This window comes from Episyrphus balteatus, chromosome 2 (genome assembly GCF_945859705.1).
Source record: "Episyrphus balteatus chromosome 2, idEpiBalt1.1, whole genome shotgun sequence".
Classification (NCBI taxonomy): Eukaryota; Metazoa; Arthropoda; class Insecta; order Diptera; family Syrphidae; genus Episyrphus; species Episyrphus balteatus.
In genome coordinates this window covers 65,796,950-65,816,216 of record NC_079135.1, presented here as the reverse complement: position 1 = coordinate 65,816,216, position 19,267 = coordinate 65,796,950, and the positions used below count along the sequence as shown (strand labels likewise).

The 19,267-nt window shown below is 30.3% G+C and overlaps 1 protein-coding gene across 1 annotated transcript; it reads left to right on the top strand.

The window, feature by feature from the left end:
* Positions 1 to 424: 424 nt before the first annotated feature.
* On the top strand, positions 425 to 17,130 carry LOC129910749 (TP53-binding protein 1-like). The gene is made up of 7 exons (XM_055988255.1): positions 425 to 681; positions 895 to 2,334; positions 7,052 to 8,318; positions 12,244 to 12,410; positions 12,475 to 12,626; positions 16,218 to 16,433; positions 16,502 to 17,130. The coding sequence occupies exons 1-7, from the start codon at positions 624 to 626 to the stop codon at positions 16,961 to 16,963; spliced, it is 3,762 nt and encodes a 1,253-aa protein (XP_055844230.1). The 5' UTR covers positions 425 to 623; the 3' UTR covers positions 16,964 to 17,130.
* Positions 17,131 to 19,267: the final 2,137 nt, after the last annotated feature.

Genomic DNA, 19,267 nt, shown 5'->3' with positions numbered 1-19,267 from the left:
CAGAAAAGTAAAAATAATACTCGTAAAAGTACAAATCAAAATATTCACGAAAAAACATAAAAAAATAAATTTAAAAGCAAACAAAAAAAACAAATTAAATTTCGTTCAAGATTTCGTTAACGAAATTTTGTATGGAAAAGTTTGTTTCGCATCAGCAGCGCACTAGGGTTTAAAAAACAATTTGTGTACTCGTTTTTGCAAACAAACTGTGCTTGTAGCGAGAAAAAAATATTTTCACTTTTGTACTTTTGCAAGAAATTAGCCTTTTTGCCAACTGTTCACGTGCTTTCACTGCTATTTGTTTCAATTCTATTCAGTTTCAAATCGGTAATGCCCCTTCTGTGAAATATCACATGTGGTCGCAACCTTAGAGCGCGTCTTTTTTTATTTTTCTGACTTTTGATTTTCACTCTACCGTTTCGAAAGGTTGGTATCTCTGATTTCATAAATACAAATGGCGAATGGTGTAATTGTTAACTCGGCTTTTCTTTTCTCATTATTTTGAACAAATAACGGCTTCTAATTTGTTAAATTGATTAAAAAAAATCATAAGTATATTGTCGAAACACTAGAAATTATAAAATTTCTTTTTTATTTTCGTTATTTATAATAAGAAACGAAATATGGAAGTTGAAGGAAAAACTGCGGCAAGCGTACAGGACGCGTCGTTCTTGAAAAAAGGTATTTTTTCTTTCATTTCGTTTTTTTTTTTTTTTTACATGAAAAATTCTTTCATTTGTTGTTCGTCTATTCATTACTATAATAATATAAAAATAATTGAAATAACTTAAAAATACATTAGTTATTTGTAAATGTTGGAAAATTTTGCAAAGAAATTTATTTTTTATTGAATTATTTATTGAGCGCCAATTTGCTTGTGTGTATACATTTCAGATTCCGTCGTCGTAGACGAAAAATTAAACAACGCCGCTGTTGAAAAAATTGCGGCCACGGCCAACCCAGCTACTGCTACCGCCGAACTTAAAAAATCCGAAGCTGATTGCAGCTCAACAATGAATGAAGAACAATTATTATTGTCTGACGAAAAGGATGATTTGCTGGAGCAAATTGACGAAGTTTGCCATGACAAAGTTGAAAGCTCCGAAGACATAAGTAAAGCATCAGAAAATGAATTCTTAAAAAAGATTGAAGAAATGGAAAAGAGCGACGGCGAAGTAAAAGAAGTTGAGAAAGCCAACAATGTTGCCGAAGAATTGAAGGCCAAACATATAATTGATTGTGAAGCTTCTGCAGTTGATGATGTTGTTGTTGGAGATAAAGTTCTTGATGTGGAAGAAGAACCAGTGGCGAGAAGTAATGAACCATCAGCTACATCCAGTGTGGATAATAAAGATATAACGCCGACCAAAACAACAGAAAAGTCTGAAGCTAGCTCCGAAAAACCATCAGCCAATGAAGTGAATGCAAATAAAGATGCCTTGGTTTCCAGTTCAACAACGCCGAAAAAGATTGAGAATAACTCGACACACAGCGAAGCATTGTGTAAGCCAGATGAGCAAAAAGCCATTGTTACTGAACCAAAGGTAGAGTCCACCGGTTCTGTAGTTTCAACGGAGAAAGAGAATGATGTTGAAAAAATGGAAACAGTCGAAAAGGATAAAATGGAAGTTGACGACTCGAATGCAGCCACCGATGTTGAGGTTAACAGTGAAGTAATGGATGTTGAAGAGGCCAAGGAATCTGTATCAGCCGATGAAAATGTAGAAATGGTTTCTGAAGAAAACTCATTAGACAATGAAGCTAAACCGAAACAAGAAGAGTCGGAGGTTAATGATGTTGATATGAAGGAAACATTGACCGCCAAAACTAGCGAACAAAAAGAAGACATTAAGAAAACATATGTAGAAAATAGTTCTTCGGATGCGGCAAATTCTATTAATAGTCACAGCAAAACTGAAAGCACAAAAGAACCAATAAAGGATGAAATAGAAAAACCAGATATTGAATTGGTGAAAGTCGTCAATCACACAATTGATGGTGATGATGATGATAAAAAAGTCGATTCAGGCCTTGATACATCCACAACATCAACAACAACAACAAAACCACAAGAAAACAAAATTTTGCTTGAATTAAAATCAAAGCCAAAAGAGAATATTGTTTCTAGCAGTTTAACAAACACACCGGTTTCATCGTCTAACGTATTTAATAGTACGCCTATTCAAAAGCAATTTGAAATATCATCGGAAAATGTAAGCAAAATTTCGGATGCCGCTGAATTAAGTCACACAGATAAAGAGGAAGAAGCAACATCTACAAAACCATTAACTAAAAGTTTTGAAGATTCAACAACGGAGAGTGGCACATGTGCAAGTAAGTAGTAAAATATATGTTGTTTTTGTTTTCTCAAGTAGAGTTGCCTATTGTTTAAAATTTTTTTTAATTTTTATTGAAGACCGCAGTTTGGATTAACTTAACAATTACCAAAAAATGATAATTTTAGATTTTTAAGATACTACTGGACAAATTTAACAACTAAAAATAAGAGTATACCCCAATCAAACTTATTGGGTTATCACATTAAGAGCCGAATGCAATCCGGCAATTCTGTCTGTCTGTGTGTACCTCGAGCTACAGCCTAAACTAATTAAGCGATTTTTTTCAAACTTGGTAGTTAACAGTTTTGGGTGATTCCCTAGAGCACAAATAGAATTTTTTAGGACCAAAACTAACTGTGTAGCGTAACACATAAAAGCTTCCTTTGGAAATGAAAAAATATTTTTTGTACCGTTATTAACGATACCTGCCATACAACGTTTTTTTTTTTTTTATTTATGAATTTCTCGTAAAGCCTGGTACGCTGCTCGCGCTAAATTTTAGCCGAGATAAAATTCCCATACAAGTTATCGATAATTTGTATGGGATCCATTTTAGCTCAGATGAAAATTTTCGATAATTTGTATGGGAGCTAAAATTTAGCGCGAGCAGCGTACCAGGCTTAAACGACGAAACAGATTTCAACCAAACATTTTCATACAGAAACAAAAAATTATTTTTTTAAAAAACGGCTCCAACGATTTTCAAAATTTTCCACTGTTATTACGCTTTTTTGGTCTATGTAAAGGGAATGCGAATAAAACAAGTTCTATCCTCTTATTTTTTACTTAATTATTTAAAACATGTTTTTAATAATTAAGTAAGAATGAGAAAAAAATATTTGATTTTATAATTAATTAAACTAAAACAACATTGTACTAATAGATTGAATAAACACCCATAAAGAAGTAAGAAACACTTACGAAACGTTGTGAAAAAATAATGGAATAGAACTGACTATTCGCATTTCCTTTACATAGACCAAAAAAGCCTAATAACAGTGGAGTATTTACACTAAAAAATTGGTCAAACTCAACAAATAATTTCAAAATGTTTGTTCTAAAAATTCCCTTTTATGCAATAAATCAAATAGCATACTTGCTTTTGTGAAAAAGATCATTTAAATAGTGTTCAACTAGTTACAAAAACAGATTTTATTTTTGTACACTATTTATGAAATTCCCTAAAAATATAAAAATTTAAATTTTCCCTAATTTTGTTTAGTAAAAAGCTTAAACATAACTTTAATTTTTAATTTTGCTGGGAGCAGCACCCCCATTTATTCATTTATAATAATTAGAGTTTTGGAACCTGAGGTCGAACTACGGCATACGTACGTTAACGTATTGACGCTTTATGTCTCTATCATTTTCTTCTAATTAACAAGCAGGTATAATGGCACAATGCATGATTATTTTTTTTTTATGAAACATAAAAAAAAACTCTTTATCTACATAAAGTGTTATGTCGCATTACTTTCTTAACGCCTTATTTTTGCCATTTGTTAGTGACAACCAAATTATTGTTGTCAGCAAGGTGGAGATATTTTTTGATTTCCTTGAATCAGGTTCCGGACATATTGTTAGCAACAATTGGAACACGAGTGCTACATTAAAAATAAAATTTCTTATTTTTTTCGATTGAAATTAGAACGAAAGATATTACAATTTGAATGCAAAAAACAGGGATTTTCAAAGCAAAATAACAAACAAAAATCGAGCCTTTTAGTCAAAAAGAAATAAAAAAACAACGGTCGAGAAAATGTGTTTATTTTTCTTTGTTATTTTTCTCTGAAAAGCCCTGTTTTGTTGCAATTAATTTGTAATATCTAGAATTCTAAATTCAACTTTGGAAACTTTTACACACTTTTGAAAACTGCAATAACACGGCAAGTTTTTACAATAATAAACCTTTATCACACAATACAATTTTTTTTCGGGATGTTGCTCTAAAATAAAAGTAAGAAATTGCAGAAAAATGGCGTATGAAATAAAAAATATTTTGATTAATTAATTATTTCTTATTATTAGGCAATTTTATAGTGAAAGAATTGTAAAAAACAAAAATCAATTTATGAGCGGAGGAAGAAAAATACGAAATTTCACAAAAACTGCATTAAATTGAAAACCGTAAGGATTTGGGATGAACAAGTTACCAAATTCTGAGAGCTTTAAAGTTGGCCTATCAGAATATTTCGTTTGATCCATTACTTTTGGGACACCCTGTATATCATCGGCACAACGCCAAAACATCAAATCTGCAGTTTTGGACATTTTCACTTTAATGTTTATTTTACTTGTTATCGGTCCATCTATTCACTGCGTCGATCCCAATTCTCCGTATGTTGCCTAGAAGCCTAAACTAACACTTTCCGTTGCACGAATTCCCATAACATTGCACAATATGCAGTGGCATATGTACTACACAAATCATACCGGTGCTCCATTTTTATTACTAAAAAAAATTGACAAAAAAAGAGTTTGACTTTTTCATATTGGAGCAGCTCATTCTACAAACTCGTACACGATGTATTTTTTTTAAAGTGCCAGTTGTACAAACGTGGATCAGCCTTGGTTCAGAAATTTAACCCACCGATTTCGGCGGATTAGCTGCGGGTCAACTTTGGTTCAAGCATGGATGTGGCGATTTTTACATATGTGAACCTTGCACCAGTGCTAAACTGGAACCTTTCCACCGATTTCATAAGATAAAAGTTGCTGAACCACGGATTAAATGTTTGTACAACTGGGCCTAAGTTTATTATATTTGACCATTTGTGACAACTGTACTTACGTTTTCGATTATAAAACCGCATATATATTATAATTTGTAAATTAAAAAAAAAATTCCTCGACTTTTTTAATGCACACCTTAGGCATACGGGTACGAATTTGGCTTATGCCTACATCTCGGAGCTCAGTGTACAGCAAGTGTGCAGCGAAGGAATCTAATGTACTGCTGTATGCTTACTCTAATACATTGACATAATTACCTTACACAATACATGGCTGCATGCATGCTCTACGAGTGCGGGAGATTTAAAATTTTTGAACTGCAAGTTCGCAAATGTGTGCCGAGGGTTAAGTCTCATTTCAATTGGCTCTAAACAATCTATAATTTGTAATTGTCATTTTCTGGTAACTGCCATACAATGTTAAATACGACTCAACCAAAAAGTTTCTCTAGCCCGCGCCCGCTCTATCCTTAGCCATCCTTTCTCAGTTGCGCACATCAAGTTGATTGAGGTTCCCTTCGAGTTGCGTGCGCTAACTAAAACTTGGTCGCCGTCTCTCTGAATTGGAGCCGAAAACTTTCCGGGCCGGATCATTGTTGTACATGCGCTGCACATAACCTAGCCAATTTTTTAGTTGCGCACACCAAGTTGATTGAGGTTCCCTTCGAGTTGCGTGCGCTAACTAAAACCTGGTCGCCGTCTCTCTGAATTGAAGCCGAAAACTTTTCGGGCCGGATCATTGTTGTACATGAGCTGCACATGACCTAGCCAACTCATTTGCTGCATCATAACTCGTTTGGTGAGGTTAGTGTCTTTTATTCTTCATTCATCATCAATGTAGACGGAACCAAAAATCGCCCGAATGAATTTTCTCTCAAATAATCCAAAGAGTTTTTATCAACCTTCGTCAAAGTCTCTTCAGCATACAGAAAGAGTAGGATAATAAGAGTCTTTTAGTTGTTCGAGTGAGGGCGAAATCAAATCACATTCGATTTTTATTCGTAATTGTGTGTGAGCAATTTTTCTATATAAATAAACAAGTCGGTCTCATGAGAAAACCTCGTAACTCCCAAAATCAAAATTTTACAGGAGAGACGAAAAAGTAAACAAACAACAGAGTAGTTGGGAAGAAATGCGCTGTGCAAAATTTGAATTTAAGTCTATTTAGAGTTTTCGGAATGACCCCAAATTTTCTGGGTTGCTCCGCTGACATATTTTCTAAAGAATGGCATTCAAAAGTCATTTTGGAGTTACGAGGTTTTCTTATGAGACCGACGACATGTAAAGAATTTACAAAAACAAATTTTCAGAGAAATGTGAAATATAGCGATGTGTGTGGAAGGTGTATGCGAATAGGTGTAAATATCGCTTGAAATCTAGATTTCGAAAAATTGATATTAATGATCTCTTTTCGCAAATGGGATATCAGTATTTTCAAATCATTTCGGCTAGGAGATACAAAAAAGTGTATTTGGTTTTGGTGGCAAATGGAAATTCAAGTAAAGTAAATCGTGAAACTTAAAGTAGTATACACATGCACAATGTGCGGTTTTTTTGTTTTTGTAATTTTTCAATATTTGTTTATTTTGGTCTTCTTACATTCAACAGCCTTTCGACCTTGTGTATTTTCTTAGAGATTAAACTTCAACTTAGTCTTTTATTTTAAATTTAAGATTTAGACATTATTATCATGTCTGTTTCTTACAGAAGATGCAAATGCTTTCTGATATTTGTGGTTTTCACTTACCCTATTGCAAAATTTGCGTTTTCATTAAGTACACATTTGTTTGTGTAACTGTTTTCATATACCCATCGCAATCGGATTTATTAAATCCGATTTTGCAACCACTATCCCTTTTTACGAAAACATTGAAGGTTAATTTACAAAATCTATCGTATTTGTATTTATCTACTATCCCTATTTACGAAAAAATTACTATTTTTCTATGTAGAAAAATAATAACTTTTTTTTTATTTTAGCGAGTGAAACTGATCATCCCTCATCTGATGGTACGATGAAAAAATACATTGATGCCATAAAAAAATACAATGGTATGCCGGATACAACAACGGATGAAGAGGAAACATCAACACCAACAAAAAATCAAAAATCTAATGAAAAGTTTGAAATCAAATTATCTGACCTATCTGGTTCAGATTTAAAAAAAGATAGCACATACGAAGTAAATGTTTGTTGTGAGAAAAATGATGTCCGGTACCTATCGATTGAACGTGTCGATCTTTCTAGTAATAAGAACAAGAGCGAAATTGATAAACCTTCCGCATCAGAAAGTTCTGTTCAAAGTTCATCCAATGGCAGCGTAACTAGTTTACCAGCATATTCATTGCCACAAACAGTAGATACCCCAACATCGGCATCAACATCGTCTTCAATAAACTGCCATAGTTTGATAGCTTCGCAAAACAAACATACCATACTAGGCATCGAAGAACTATGCAATTTTATGATAAATCAATTCACGAAGATTAAACACGCTGTTAATCCTGAAAGTGCAAAACAAGCAACTGCAGCAATATTAGAAGCAAGCACACCAACTCATCAAATTAAAAAGAACAAAAAGATTAGTCCCTCCGCAGAGACACCCTCAACGTCAGCGAGCAAATCAAAACGTGCACGCAAAAGATCTATGCAAGAAGACGATGTCGAAAACACTCCTAAAGCGAAACAAGTCAAGCGAGACATCAATAAAGATACTCCAAAAGGTGATGAAGCTGACAGTGAGGACTCGAAAGCCGGTCCATGTGTGCTTGCGAAATGGGTGGACAAGAAGTTCTATGCCGGTAAAATAACCGGTGAAAAGCCCGGTAACAAATTTGTTGTTCTTTTTGAAGATGGAGCATCTAAGACACTTCCAAAAGAGTCAATAGTTTTTGGAGAAGGCGACACATTGCCATTGCAAGATCAACAGGTTTACGCTTTGGTAGATGAAGATTATGAAAATGGTGTTGTTATGTCTATAGAAAAATCAAACAACAAAGTTTATTACAATGTTAAGACAGAAAATACAACGGTTAAAGTCACCGCTTCTGATATCTATTTGGAAGTAGACCAGGCAAAAGAAATACAGAAAATTCAAAACGTTAATAAAGGCATCGAGGGTATAGAAGAGGAAGAATCGTTTGGAACTAGACCATCTCGGAATAAGCGACCACCAGCATCACCCAGCACTCCCGAGGCAGGATATTCTGGTGCGGTCGGCAAAAGGGGCGGAAAGAGACAAAAAAGGTATTCTTAAAAAATTGCACACACCCCACTCACACCATACTACTTTTTTAAGTACATTAAATAAAATAGGCTAAAAAGAAAAAAAAATTAAAAAAAAAAGTATATCATCCTAAAGATAAGTTTGAGCAAAACTTGAAATTTTACCACGCTAAGTATACAAAATAGCCAATACTTAGTTCATTATAACCATGTTCGAATGTATATTTAGAATTGTATGCTAAAATAAGAGAGCATAAAGCTAACATTCCTCTTGACAAAAAAAAAAAAAAAAAACTAAAACAGAAAACATTGAAAGGAAATCTTTATGTTTTAATTATGTCTCATTATCGTCATTATAATTTTTAATAAGATTTCAATTTTGATATACTTAAATTAACTTTTTCTTTTATTTTAACGATTGATAAAGTAGTAACAAAAATAAATTTTTTTCTTGCATGAGACGGTGGTTAGCTATTAAAATAACCGAAACCAGTACTCGAAACATATTTCTTTCTTACAAGCGAATGAGGAAGTTATTGCCACAATGTTGTTGTTAGTTTTTATTTAAGCCCTTTGAAATTTCACAGGAACATACATTAAAGCTTCAAGTCTTTTTTGTTTGTTATATAAATGTAATATATAGTAAAGTCTATAAAACCTAGGAAATTTAAATTACTTTTAAAACATTAAACGATTATTTTTATTTGATTTAACAGAAATTCAAAATTCAGATATTTTAGATTTAAAAATATAATCTACATATTAAAATTAACTAAAGGCCACTTTAAACTTTTTTAATAATTTAGCTTTGATTAGGCTTGTTTGTTTCTATGAATTGTAAAGAAAATAATTCGCACAAGCAAACAAGCAGTTTTGTGAGCTTCTAGAAATGATTTAGGTAAAATGTTTTTTTAGAATAATGTTTCATATTGTTTTATTAATAATTTGGTAGAAAAGCTAATTTTCTTTTTGAGCATTTGGTTCAGTCTTAAATTTAAAAACAAAAAATATGCAAGTATAACTTTTATTTGGAGATCATCATCATTGTTGTAACATCAAATTGTCAGATATGATTTTATTTTTCAGGAACTGCATTTACACTATTTCAATGATCCCTGGACTGATTTCACTACCACCTTATAAAGGTTAAATAAGCTTTCTTTATATATAATATATATAATAGCCTGTTTTGACTAAGACAAATGAGATAATATTTCCTAGACAATATTCAAATTTGAAATGAGAAATAATTTGCACCTCATTTGAACGAAATGTGCTAGAAAAAGATGTGACGCAAAAAAATGACCTATTCACAATGATGTATTGGGTGTTTTTGTTCGTAGATTAACTTCATATGCTGGCTCATTTCGTACAAATGAGGTGGATATTAACTCATTTCATATTTGAAATTTGTACGGGTAATTATCTCATTTGTCCTTATCAAAACAGGCTATAAGACGCACTCCATGTTAAAATTAAGTAGAGCATAATTTAATTGTATGTAGTTTGATAACTCTATCGCATCGCTCAATGCGTTTCGAGCTATATAATAAAGAAGTGCCTTGTATAGGGAAACAAGCAGATTATTGGATATAAAAACATCAGTTTAGAAAATGAAACGTATCTTCTAAAACATGGAGAACATTTATTTTATCAAACGCAAGTGAAAGAGCACTTTGTTTAACTGAGGAAACAATGATATAACTGTAAAAAAAAAAACAAAATTGGTGATTATTATTTGGAATTAATGTAATTGAATTCCAAATCTTTTATTAAAACAGAAATCACTTTTTTGTTTTATATAATAATGTGGTTTTTCAAGTATAGTTATAACTTGGCTTGTAAAATACATCCAAAGGCTTACAAATTAAAAGAAGCAAATCTCACGCTTACTTTCGACATTGTTTTTATGCTTACAAAGGTCAACAATTAAACACTCAATTCATTCAATCTTAGTTAGGCTGTGTCTAAAAATGTTTTAACATTAATGAATGTATTGGCATAACATAAATTTCCATTATTTACTAACGGATTTAATTTTTATTAGATTTTTTTTTTTTGTTTTGTTTTAAGGAAAGGATTTTAGGAGTAAACAATTAAGATAAGCTTGAAGATCTTATGTAGAAATTTTAGTGTTTGGCATACATCGCTCATACGAAGGGTGCAAATATAAACAAATAAATTTGTTGTTTGCGTAAAATTAGTTTTCACTTGTTTTTGATAAATATTTCCTTTATCATTTCTTTTTTTAATTTCTTAAAATAATAAAAAAATAAAAAATACGTAAGAACATGGCATAACTGAATTATTTAAAAATATATTTTATAATAAGCGCTATCTTATTTACCAATCAATGTTGTAACTTAAAATAGAAATAAGTATATTACTTTCGAAATATCAACATTTAAAATTTATTAATAATAAAAAATATAAGTAAAATAAAAGAAAACAAAAAAAAAATACATTTTATTTTAAATTGTTTTATGAATTGAAGTATGAAGAGAAGATACAAGAAGAATATACAATTAAAAAATAAATATACACAACCTCAAAAAAATGCAAAGAACACCTCTCATGCATCCTAGTAGTTCATTAAATTCCCTTATTTTTCAATATAAAATAAAAAATAAATAAATAGTTTTTAGATATAAATATTACGGTGTAACTGAAACAAAAATTATATATATATGAATAATATGTTTATATATATATGTATGGATATGTATCAATAAACATTATGCATATTAAAAGTATAATTTAATTTTAATAATAAAACTTGTACTCTGGATGGTAATTTCTTTTCATTTAAGTATATATTTTCTATTAGCCTAGTCGACAGTGTTTTGTAACATGATTAAGATTCGTTTAAGCAATTAGTAAGTTCAGTTTAAAAGAATATTGTGTGTTCCACAAGGAACTTTTTAGTGTTTTTTTTTTTAAGTAGTTGACAACTATTTATGAGGAACGAATTAAAGTTAACAAAAGTTTTTTATTTTATGACTTCTTTTCGTGTTGCCAAAACATTACGTAAGCGGCCAGTTATAGTGACAAGACTAATTAATATTGCAAACATGAGAATTATGTCGAAAGATGTTTGTTTGAAATTGAAAAAAAAAAAAAAAATACCAGGAAATAAATAAGCACGTACATATTTACCAAAAAATAATAATTAATTGAAATAATTTCATTGATTCGTTTACCTGATCGTTGTATAGCTCGTCCTTATTAAATGGTAATTTTCTGGGATTCGTGCTAAACAAACAATAAGAATTAAGTTTAAGAAAAGAAAATGATAGAACGTTATCCTCTAAGATCGTTAAAACAATGTTTGATATGACAACTGAAGAATGATTTCTTTATTTAACTTCATTAAAAAACAAAATTTTTGTATGGCATTGGAGAAAATTCATTAAAATCAATAGTCTGATATTTCTCTGCCCACTTGGCTATATTGTATTTTAAATATTTTGATGAACTTTGGCTTTCTTTCTCTACTTGGGTTTCTTTTTCTGCTATTTTCCAATCTAATCGCGTTTAACGAAATTAATTCGCGCTCAAACGTATATTTATTTGTTTCCTTTTTATTTAACGAAGTAGTAATAGATGTCGGAATATACGTTCGGTTTGTAATTTAAAATAATGAACAAATTATAAATATTACTGCTTCCGTTTTACGGTTACTAGTGTCGCGTTTGTTTTGTGATGAATCCTCTTGTAAATTTGATAAGTTTGTGTTGTTCTTTTTTATTGTTGTTAAAAACTAAGTAAATAAAATAAAATAAAAGTGAAAAAAAGATTGGAAACTCGATTACTATTTCGTTGGATGAAAAGGACTTCAACACTTATTTACACGTAATTATTTCTTTAATTATTTGCATCAATTTTGTATTTAACTATACGCAAAAAAAAAATGGTTTACCACAATGAACTGTTTTAAAATTTTCAGATTACCATTTAATTCGGCACCTCCAAAACGGATAAATGATGATAGTGACAGCTCGGACACACTAGAATCTACGCCACCTGCTTCGCCTAAGGAAAAGGTTGGTTTGGAATTAGTTGAGGGTGTGCAACCAGAACTTCAGAATTCAGCCAATGATTCTGAACTCGCTCGTATGTGATTTTAGATTATATTCTACTAATTAAAGAAAATAATATATGTATTACATATTCAAAGGGATGATATTTATATCTGATTACAAGAAAAGCCAACCGAACTGTGATGTAGATCAACTATTGGGGCCACTGGCAAAATCGAATACACTCTTTCGTAACAAACATTTTCTCCTTACATGCACAGTAGGACTCAGACCACACCGATATCAACAGGTGAGTTTTTGTTAATTTGATCAAATAGATGTTTTTGAAATTATATTTAATTTAATTATACACATGTACTCGTACTTAATTTTTGTTCATTGCAAGCCAATGATTCTGATCTCAATTTGTTCTCTTAAATAAGACATGCAATTTTGGAAAAGAAGGTATAACCAAAATTTAAGAATGTAGTCTTATATAGCTAGATGCGTTCTGATGTATCGAATTCAGAAGTTTTAGTGCTTTAATTCGCAGCTTTTTATGGTTTTCAGGGGGTTTTAAACGCAAGTTTTCCAATAAATGCTAGTAGGCAAAATTATGACTTACCAGATCAGCCCAAGAGAGTTTTTAATTGAAAAAAGTGATTGCTAAGGATAAACAAACGTTTTTTATTTGTTCGTTTACGATAGACAATTTTGTTCAAATTTTATACATTTTAGACCCTTCGACAATAAAAGATTATTAAGAAATACATAAAAGTATTCGTTTGTTGTTTATAGATTAAAAAGTTTACTTAGTAAAATACTGAGTAAATGTAAAATACGGCTGAATTTTATCACTGTAAAATAGTGTGAATTAAGTCTGGAAAACACGCGTTTTTTAATCCCCTGAAAACTATAAAAAGCTGCGAAATAGGTTATTCCTTCACTTCCAAAATTTCCTGTGGGCTCTCGGTCTACTAAAACGGAATAAGTCCATTTTGCAAAATTGTTGGGAAAACGAAAAAACCTGAATAGCTTCTATATTTTACTGTTTTCAGATGTTTGACCTTAAGATAAAATAAAGATGATGTGGTTTTGAGTCGAATGAAATAGAAATTTTATTTCTATCGGTTTCTGGTAGACAGGTATAAAGATTTAAAAACGTTGGACTTATTCCGTTCTTAAAACTTACTGTTCCACCCAACTTTTTCTTATAGACTTTTTTATTCTTGGTTCTTATCCCAAAAGCAAACTTTTTGCCAAGTTTCATGAGTGTAATAATTTTTTTTTTATTTGTTGATTTTATGTACTATTTTCCCTGTACTATATTGTTCCCGAAAGAAGTGTTGCCGTGTAAATTCGAAATCAAAGCATTCGTTTTTATTTTTTACCGACTTCCAAAAAGGAGGTATTCAATTCGACTGTATTTTTTTTTTTTTTTTATGTTTGTTACCGCATAACTTTGGACTGAGTGAACCAATTTTGATAATTCTTTTTGTATTGGAAAGCTGGTGGCTGCAGCGTGGTCCCATTTCAATTTAGTTCACTTTTAGCCATAGGAACTATTTTAAAAACCATAAAACCCAGTTTTGATCCATGGAAGTCGGTTTTGTTTTTTTTGCTAAAAATGATTATTTAATGTATTATTAATATAAATCAGTTACCTCTCGCTCAAGAAATCCGCTGCCAACTCTCGGTCTACAGTATGTACATTTACATTTAAAAAAAATTGAAGGCTTTTGAATGAACAATTCAATATAAACTGATTACACCTCAAGTATGAAAAAGACATACAAAAACCCCTTTGAAAAATAAAATTGTTATAGCAATATTGGAAAACAAATAAATACTTTGGTACTTTTTGTAATAAAGCCTGGTACGCAGATCGAGCTAAATTTTAGCCGATCTAAAAGTCCCATACAAGTTATATTGATACATTTTAGCTCGGCAAATTTTTTTCGATAATTTGTATGGGAACTAAAATTTAGCGCGATCTGCATACTAGGTTTAAAACAAAAACTTAGTAATACTTAGTAGTGGAGTAACTAAAGCTCAAAAATTGGCAATATTAGGGAACCCGGCCGAACAGCTTAGATTTTGATGATCTTTTTTTTCAAACGTCGGTAATTAAAAATACTTTAAAGTCTATAGATTAAAAATTGCCGGTGTTGCCGTTTTGATTTTTTAAATTTAATTGTCTAGGAAATTCAAGGAAAAAAATATATGGGAGTGAGGGACAATCTTCCATAGTTCAAGCGATAGATGCAATTTTCTTATTAATTGACTTCAAACACAAACAAAAATATTTGAACACAACGGCAACACCTACAATATTCAAATATACATTTTTTAAAAGCTAGAAGCTTAGTCATATATGTAAAATTAAAATTAAGTTAATTGAATGAACGGCTTTTGAAAGAGTGGTAATTAAACTCAGATTTTTGAAAAAAAAATTATTGAAAAAATTTTAACATGTCGTTTTTTAAACTTGGTCGTAATACAAAATGCATTTATTTTCAAATTTTTTTGGCCGTATTTATTATGATTTCAAATTATAAAAGGAAATGTCAATATGTATTACGGTTTATGAAAAAAATTAAAAAGTATTTCATTTTCGAAGAACTTTTTTTAATAAAAGTTTTGAAAAAAAATGTAACTTATTTTTTTTTTAAAGTTCAACATCTAAACATAAAATTATTTTTTATTCATTTAATAACCCTTACTGTTGAAAGTTAAATAGCAAAAGTTTAAAGTTCCTATTTACCACAGTCTTTGAGAAAATTAATTATTTCAATGCAAAAATTCAGTTTTAATAAAAAAAAAACCATTGAAATTGAAGTAATTTTCATTTTTTTTTTTCAAAAGTGTGATATATTTTACCTTTTTTGCTTCGAAATTCAACTGATAATATTTATGGCCAAAAATTTTTTTTAAATAAATTCATATTTTATTAGAAAAAGTTTGGAAAAAAGTCATTTTAAATTTTTCTAATAACATTTTTTTTTTAATTCTGAGTTTGAGGACCATTTTTTCAAAAAGTCTTGATTAAATTAAGTGGATTTAAATTTAAGAGATAAGAATGAGCTTCTGGCTTTTTAAAAATGTATTTTAAAATATTGTAGGTGTTGCCGTTGTTTTCAAAATATTTTTTTTGTGTTTGAGGTCAGAATGTTAGAAAATTGCATTTATCGCTTAAACGATTAAAGATTGTCCCTTACTGTTTATATATTTTCCTTAAATTACCTAGAGAATCTTTTGCTTTCATTTGTTTTATGAAATTTAAGCAAAAAAAATGGTTTTGTTAAAAAAAATAATAATTTTAATTTAAAAAAACAATACGGCAACACCGGCAATTTTTAATCTATAGACTTTAAAGTATTTTTAATTACCTACGTTTGAAAAAAAAAAATCGTCAAAATCAGAGCTGTTCGGCCGGGTTCCCTTATAATTTGCTTTAGTTACTCTACTATAGTACTCAAATTGGTACCAAGAAATTCTTCACGCAACTACCAAGTCGTAGTCTTAATAGTCTTGAATTAGAGCAAGCGATTTATATATTTTCAAGCGATAGGTATTGCAATAGTTTTGAGTTTCAATAAAGTTAGGGACTTAACTTAACATTTAGTCAAGTTTTGCGTCTGTGATCGGTAAGCTGTTAAAAAAAATCCTTCCAATTTTGGCAATTTAATTTGAAAGCTGAGTGGAAAGTTAGGCAAGAAAAATCTTCCTTAATCGATTTACTCGTCTACTTAAATTTTCGTTCAGAAAATGATGTTGACTAAAACTTTAGTCTTTAATATTTCCTGAATGTGCCCAATAAATATAAATAATATTTGCTTTCTGGTAGGGGCCAATAAAGAAAAATGCAATTATAATTAAAAAAAAAAAAATGTTTTCCTAGGAAAAAGCTGAAAACATCGAAAACAACAGATTCAAGCAGTTTTCTGAGGTTCCATACGTTAAACGTTATCTTCAAAAGCAGCTTGAAGCGGGTGGAGCTAAGATATATAATTACTTTGAAGACGTTCCTAAAAATAAATACAAACAGTGCAAGCTTATAGCACCAAGGCCATGTAATACGGCAAAATATGTCCAATGTCTAGCATCGGATATACAAGTATGATACTCTTAATTGTCAATAAATACATTTATAATAATAATTGTTTTGGGAATCTATTTTTACAGGCTATTTCGCACGATTGGGTTATTGATAGTTGTCGCCAAAATAAATTAGCTGATTTTAATAAATATCAACTACCCGCTGGATGGTCCTTATTGGCGGAAACATTCGTCCCATGGAAAATTGGAAAAAACAATCATTTACGAATAAATGGACAACCCTTTGCCAAAACCTTTGTTCTAATTGCTGGTGAACACAGTGATTTTGTTGAATTGTGGGGACGTATTTGTAAGGCAGCCGGAGCAAAATTGCGCTTGATAAAATCACTCGATGACATAACACCAACAACGACTGGATATATGGTTGCAGAATCGGACTTTTCGCATGCAATTAAGGCCAAGGCTCAGTATTATGGTATTCCCGTTGTTTCAACTGTTTGGATTGTGCAGTCGCTCATTATGGGAGCAATTTGTCCACCGAATAGTCATCCAAGGCTGTCGCAGTTGTTTGAAGATGAAGAAATCTAACTTCAATAAAAAATATGTCTTGAGTTATCTTGTTAAACAAAACAAACAAAAAAAAAAATTAAAATAAAAACAAACATTCAATTTATATTTTCCAAAATATGAGTACTTTAGTTAATCACCCTAAAAATAAATATAAATACAACTTCTTGGAAGTACAGTTATCACAGTACCTTGCTAATTTGATAATAATGACTTTTATGTGAACTAGAAAGTTTTGAAAAGTAAACAAATGAGAAATGATATTAGATTTTTTTTCTTGCTCTATAGGGCAAGTATTGGTTTCGTGTAGAAAAAAAAAATTGAGGTTTTAATCAAAACCAACATTACGATGATGGAGAATATCAAACAAACTGCGTTTTTAGTTTTTCTCAAAAAATGCGGAGAACGGAAATATGGCGTTGCCGTTTTTCAAAAATTGACATATTTTTTAAGTTCATAAATTTCATCACAGCATAAGTCAATTTTATTAAAATTTTACAGACATCATTTTGAATTATAAAATATAAAAAAAAAATATTTTTAAAAACATTTTTGAAAAAAAAAAAATTGAATTTAATTTTTAAACTTTCGACTTTTTTTTTTTTTTTGATTTTTTTTTCTCGACACTCAACAAAATCTTAAATTTCCAATAGATATTTAAGATAAAGATACTGTGAACTACTAGAGCAAGTACGTGCGACCCAGTCGTGCATTTTATTTTAATTTGACCTCGAATATCTTTCAAATGGTTAGATTAATAAAAAAGTTTGTAAGGCCTTTTTTGTGGAGCAGTCTGTTTCCTACCAGAATATGTCTTGCCTGTTTGATTATTATAATTTTTCAATGTGTTACAAAATTAATAACAAAAAACGAATTTTTAAAGATTTTTCAAACCTTGGACATCAAATATATTTAAAACGGTTAGATAAACGAAAAAAGTGTAATAAACCTTTTTTGTAGAGCGTTGAATTTCGTACAAGAATATGTAAAGAAATTTGCTTAAAAGTCGATGTATAAAAAAATAACTTTTTTTATTAGAAGATTGATGTAAAAATGGAAAATTGCGAAGCGGAGGACCTTCCCATTAAGATAAATGGCTCATGTTTGGTGAGCATATTCTAGAGGTGTCTAGCAATCGATTTTTCGGAGTTAAAAATCAAAAAAACCACCCTATTGCGTATGCGTCCTTGATAATTGCATAAATCAGGGGCCCTATTTTTTAAAACGATTTATCATTGAAAGTACTTTGATATTGTTCAAATGCTAATACGTATTACCATAATCTTATATGTATATTGTTTCAACTATCAGCCCTAGTCTGCTGTTCACGTGAATCTCAGATCCGATTCACACATTCGATTCACTTTTACTCTACCTTGCCATTCTGCTATCCATTGGGTAAACTGCATTATCATCCCTCTATTTCACGTCCACATGAACGTCAACTTAAAAAAAATGGCGAACAAGTAAATTGAAAGAAAAAAAGATTTTTTTGTTTGTGTTTATTTGTATAGAAAAAATAAAAACAACCGATTACATGTTAAGAAATACTTAAAAAAAATATAAAAAGTGGCATTTTTCTTAATTTAAAGATGGTGAATTAATTTTTACAACCAAAAGTGACAAATCCGCAACATTTTTTATGCGGATTGCAAATGTATGGAGCAAGTTCATTCACGTGAATAGTGGAATACCGAACAATATTACCGATATTACCGACGCACAGTGGGACGAATGTATGGGAAAATCGGCATTTCTAATTAGTGACTGAAACTACGCAAAGTTGCATTAAGACGTCTATTTACACCTAAATCTATGAATTCAACATGAAAACCAGATAAATGGAAACATTTTAGCCAGGAAATTCATTTTTATTTAATTAAAAGAGTTGAGCAGCAAACTTTGTTTTAGGATTTTCTTTTTATTATTATTTTTTCTTTTAAATAATTTTAATTTATGTAAAATAGAACTAATAATAGTATAGATAATAAAACACTATAATTTGAATATTCAAACAAATAAGAAAATAATAAAATAAAGAAACAAAACTTTTTATTCATTGTCGATTTCGGAGGTATAACTTAAGTCGTCCGGGTTAAATTCTAGGGGAAAACTAAGATCTATATAATTTTTTGATGAATGTTGGTATATATCTCGATCATAATTTGATATATGTGAACTTTTTGACCAGAAATTTGACAACTGCTAAGAATTTTTGCATTTTTATAGAATTTTATCCCATCATTTTTGATTAAAATGGTAAAATGTTATAAATAATATTGGTTTAAAGAGCATTTTTTTGTTTTAAATTGATGTTATCACTTA

Bases quoted from the DNA above. Each gene is read 5' to 3' on its own strand.
- LOC129910749 (XM_055988255.1), top strand. From the start codon at position 624: ATGGAAGTTGAAGGAAAAACTGCGGCAAGCGTACAGGACGCGTCGTTC. The intron at 2,335-7,051 runs GTAAGTAGTAAA...TTTTTATTTTAG, and splicing joins GGAGAGTGGCACATGTGCAA to CGAGTGAAACTGATCATCCC. The intron at 12,411-12,474 runs GTATGTGATTTT...ACATATTCAAAG, and splicing joins CAATGATTCTGAACTCGCTC to GGATGATATTTATATCTGAT.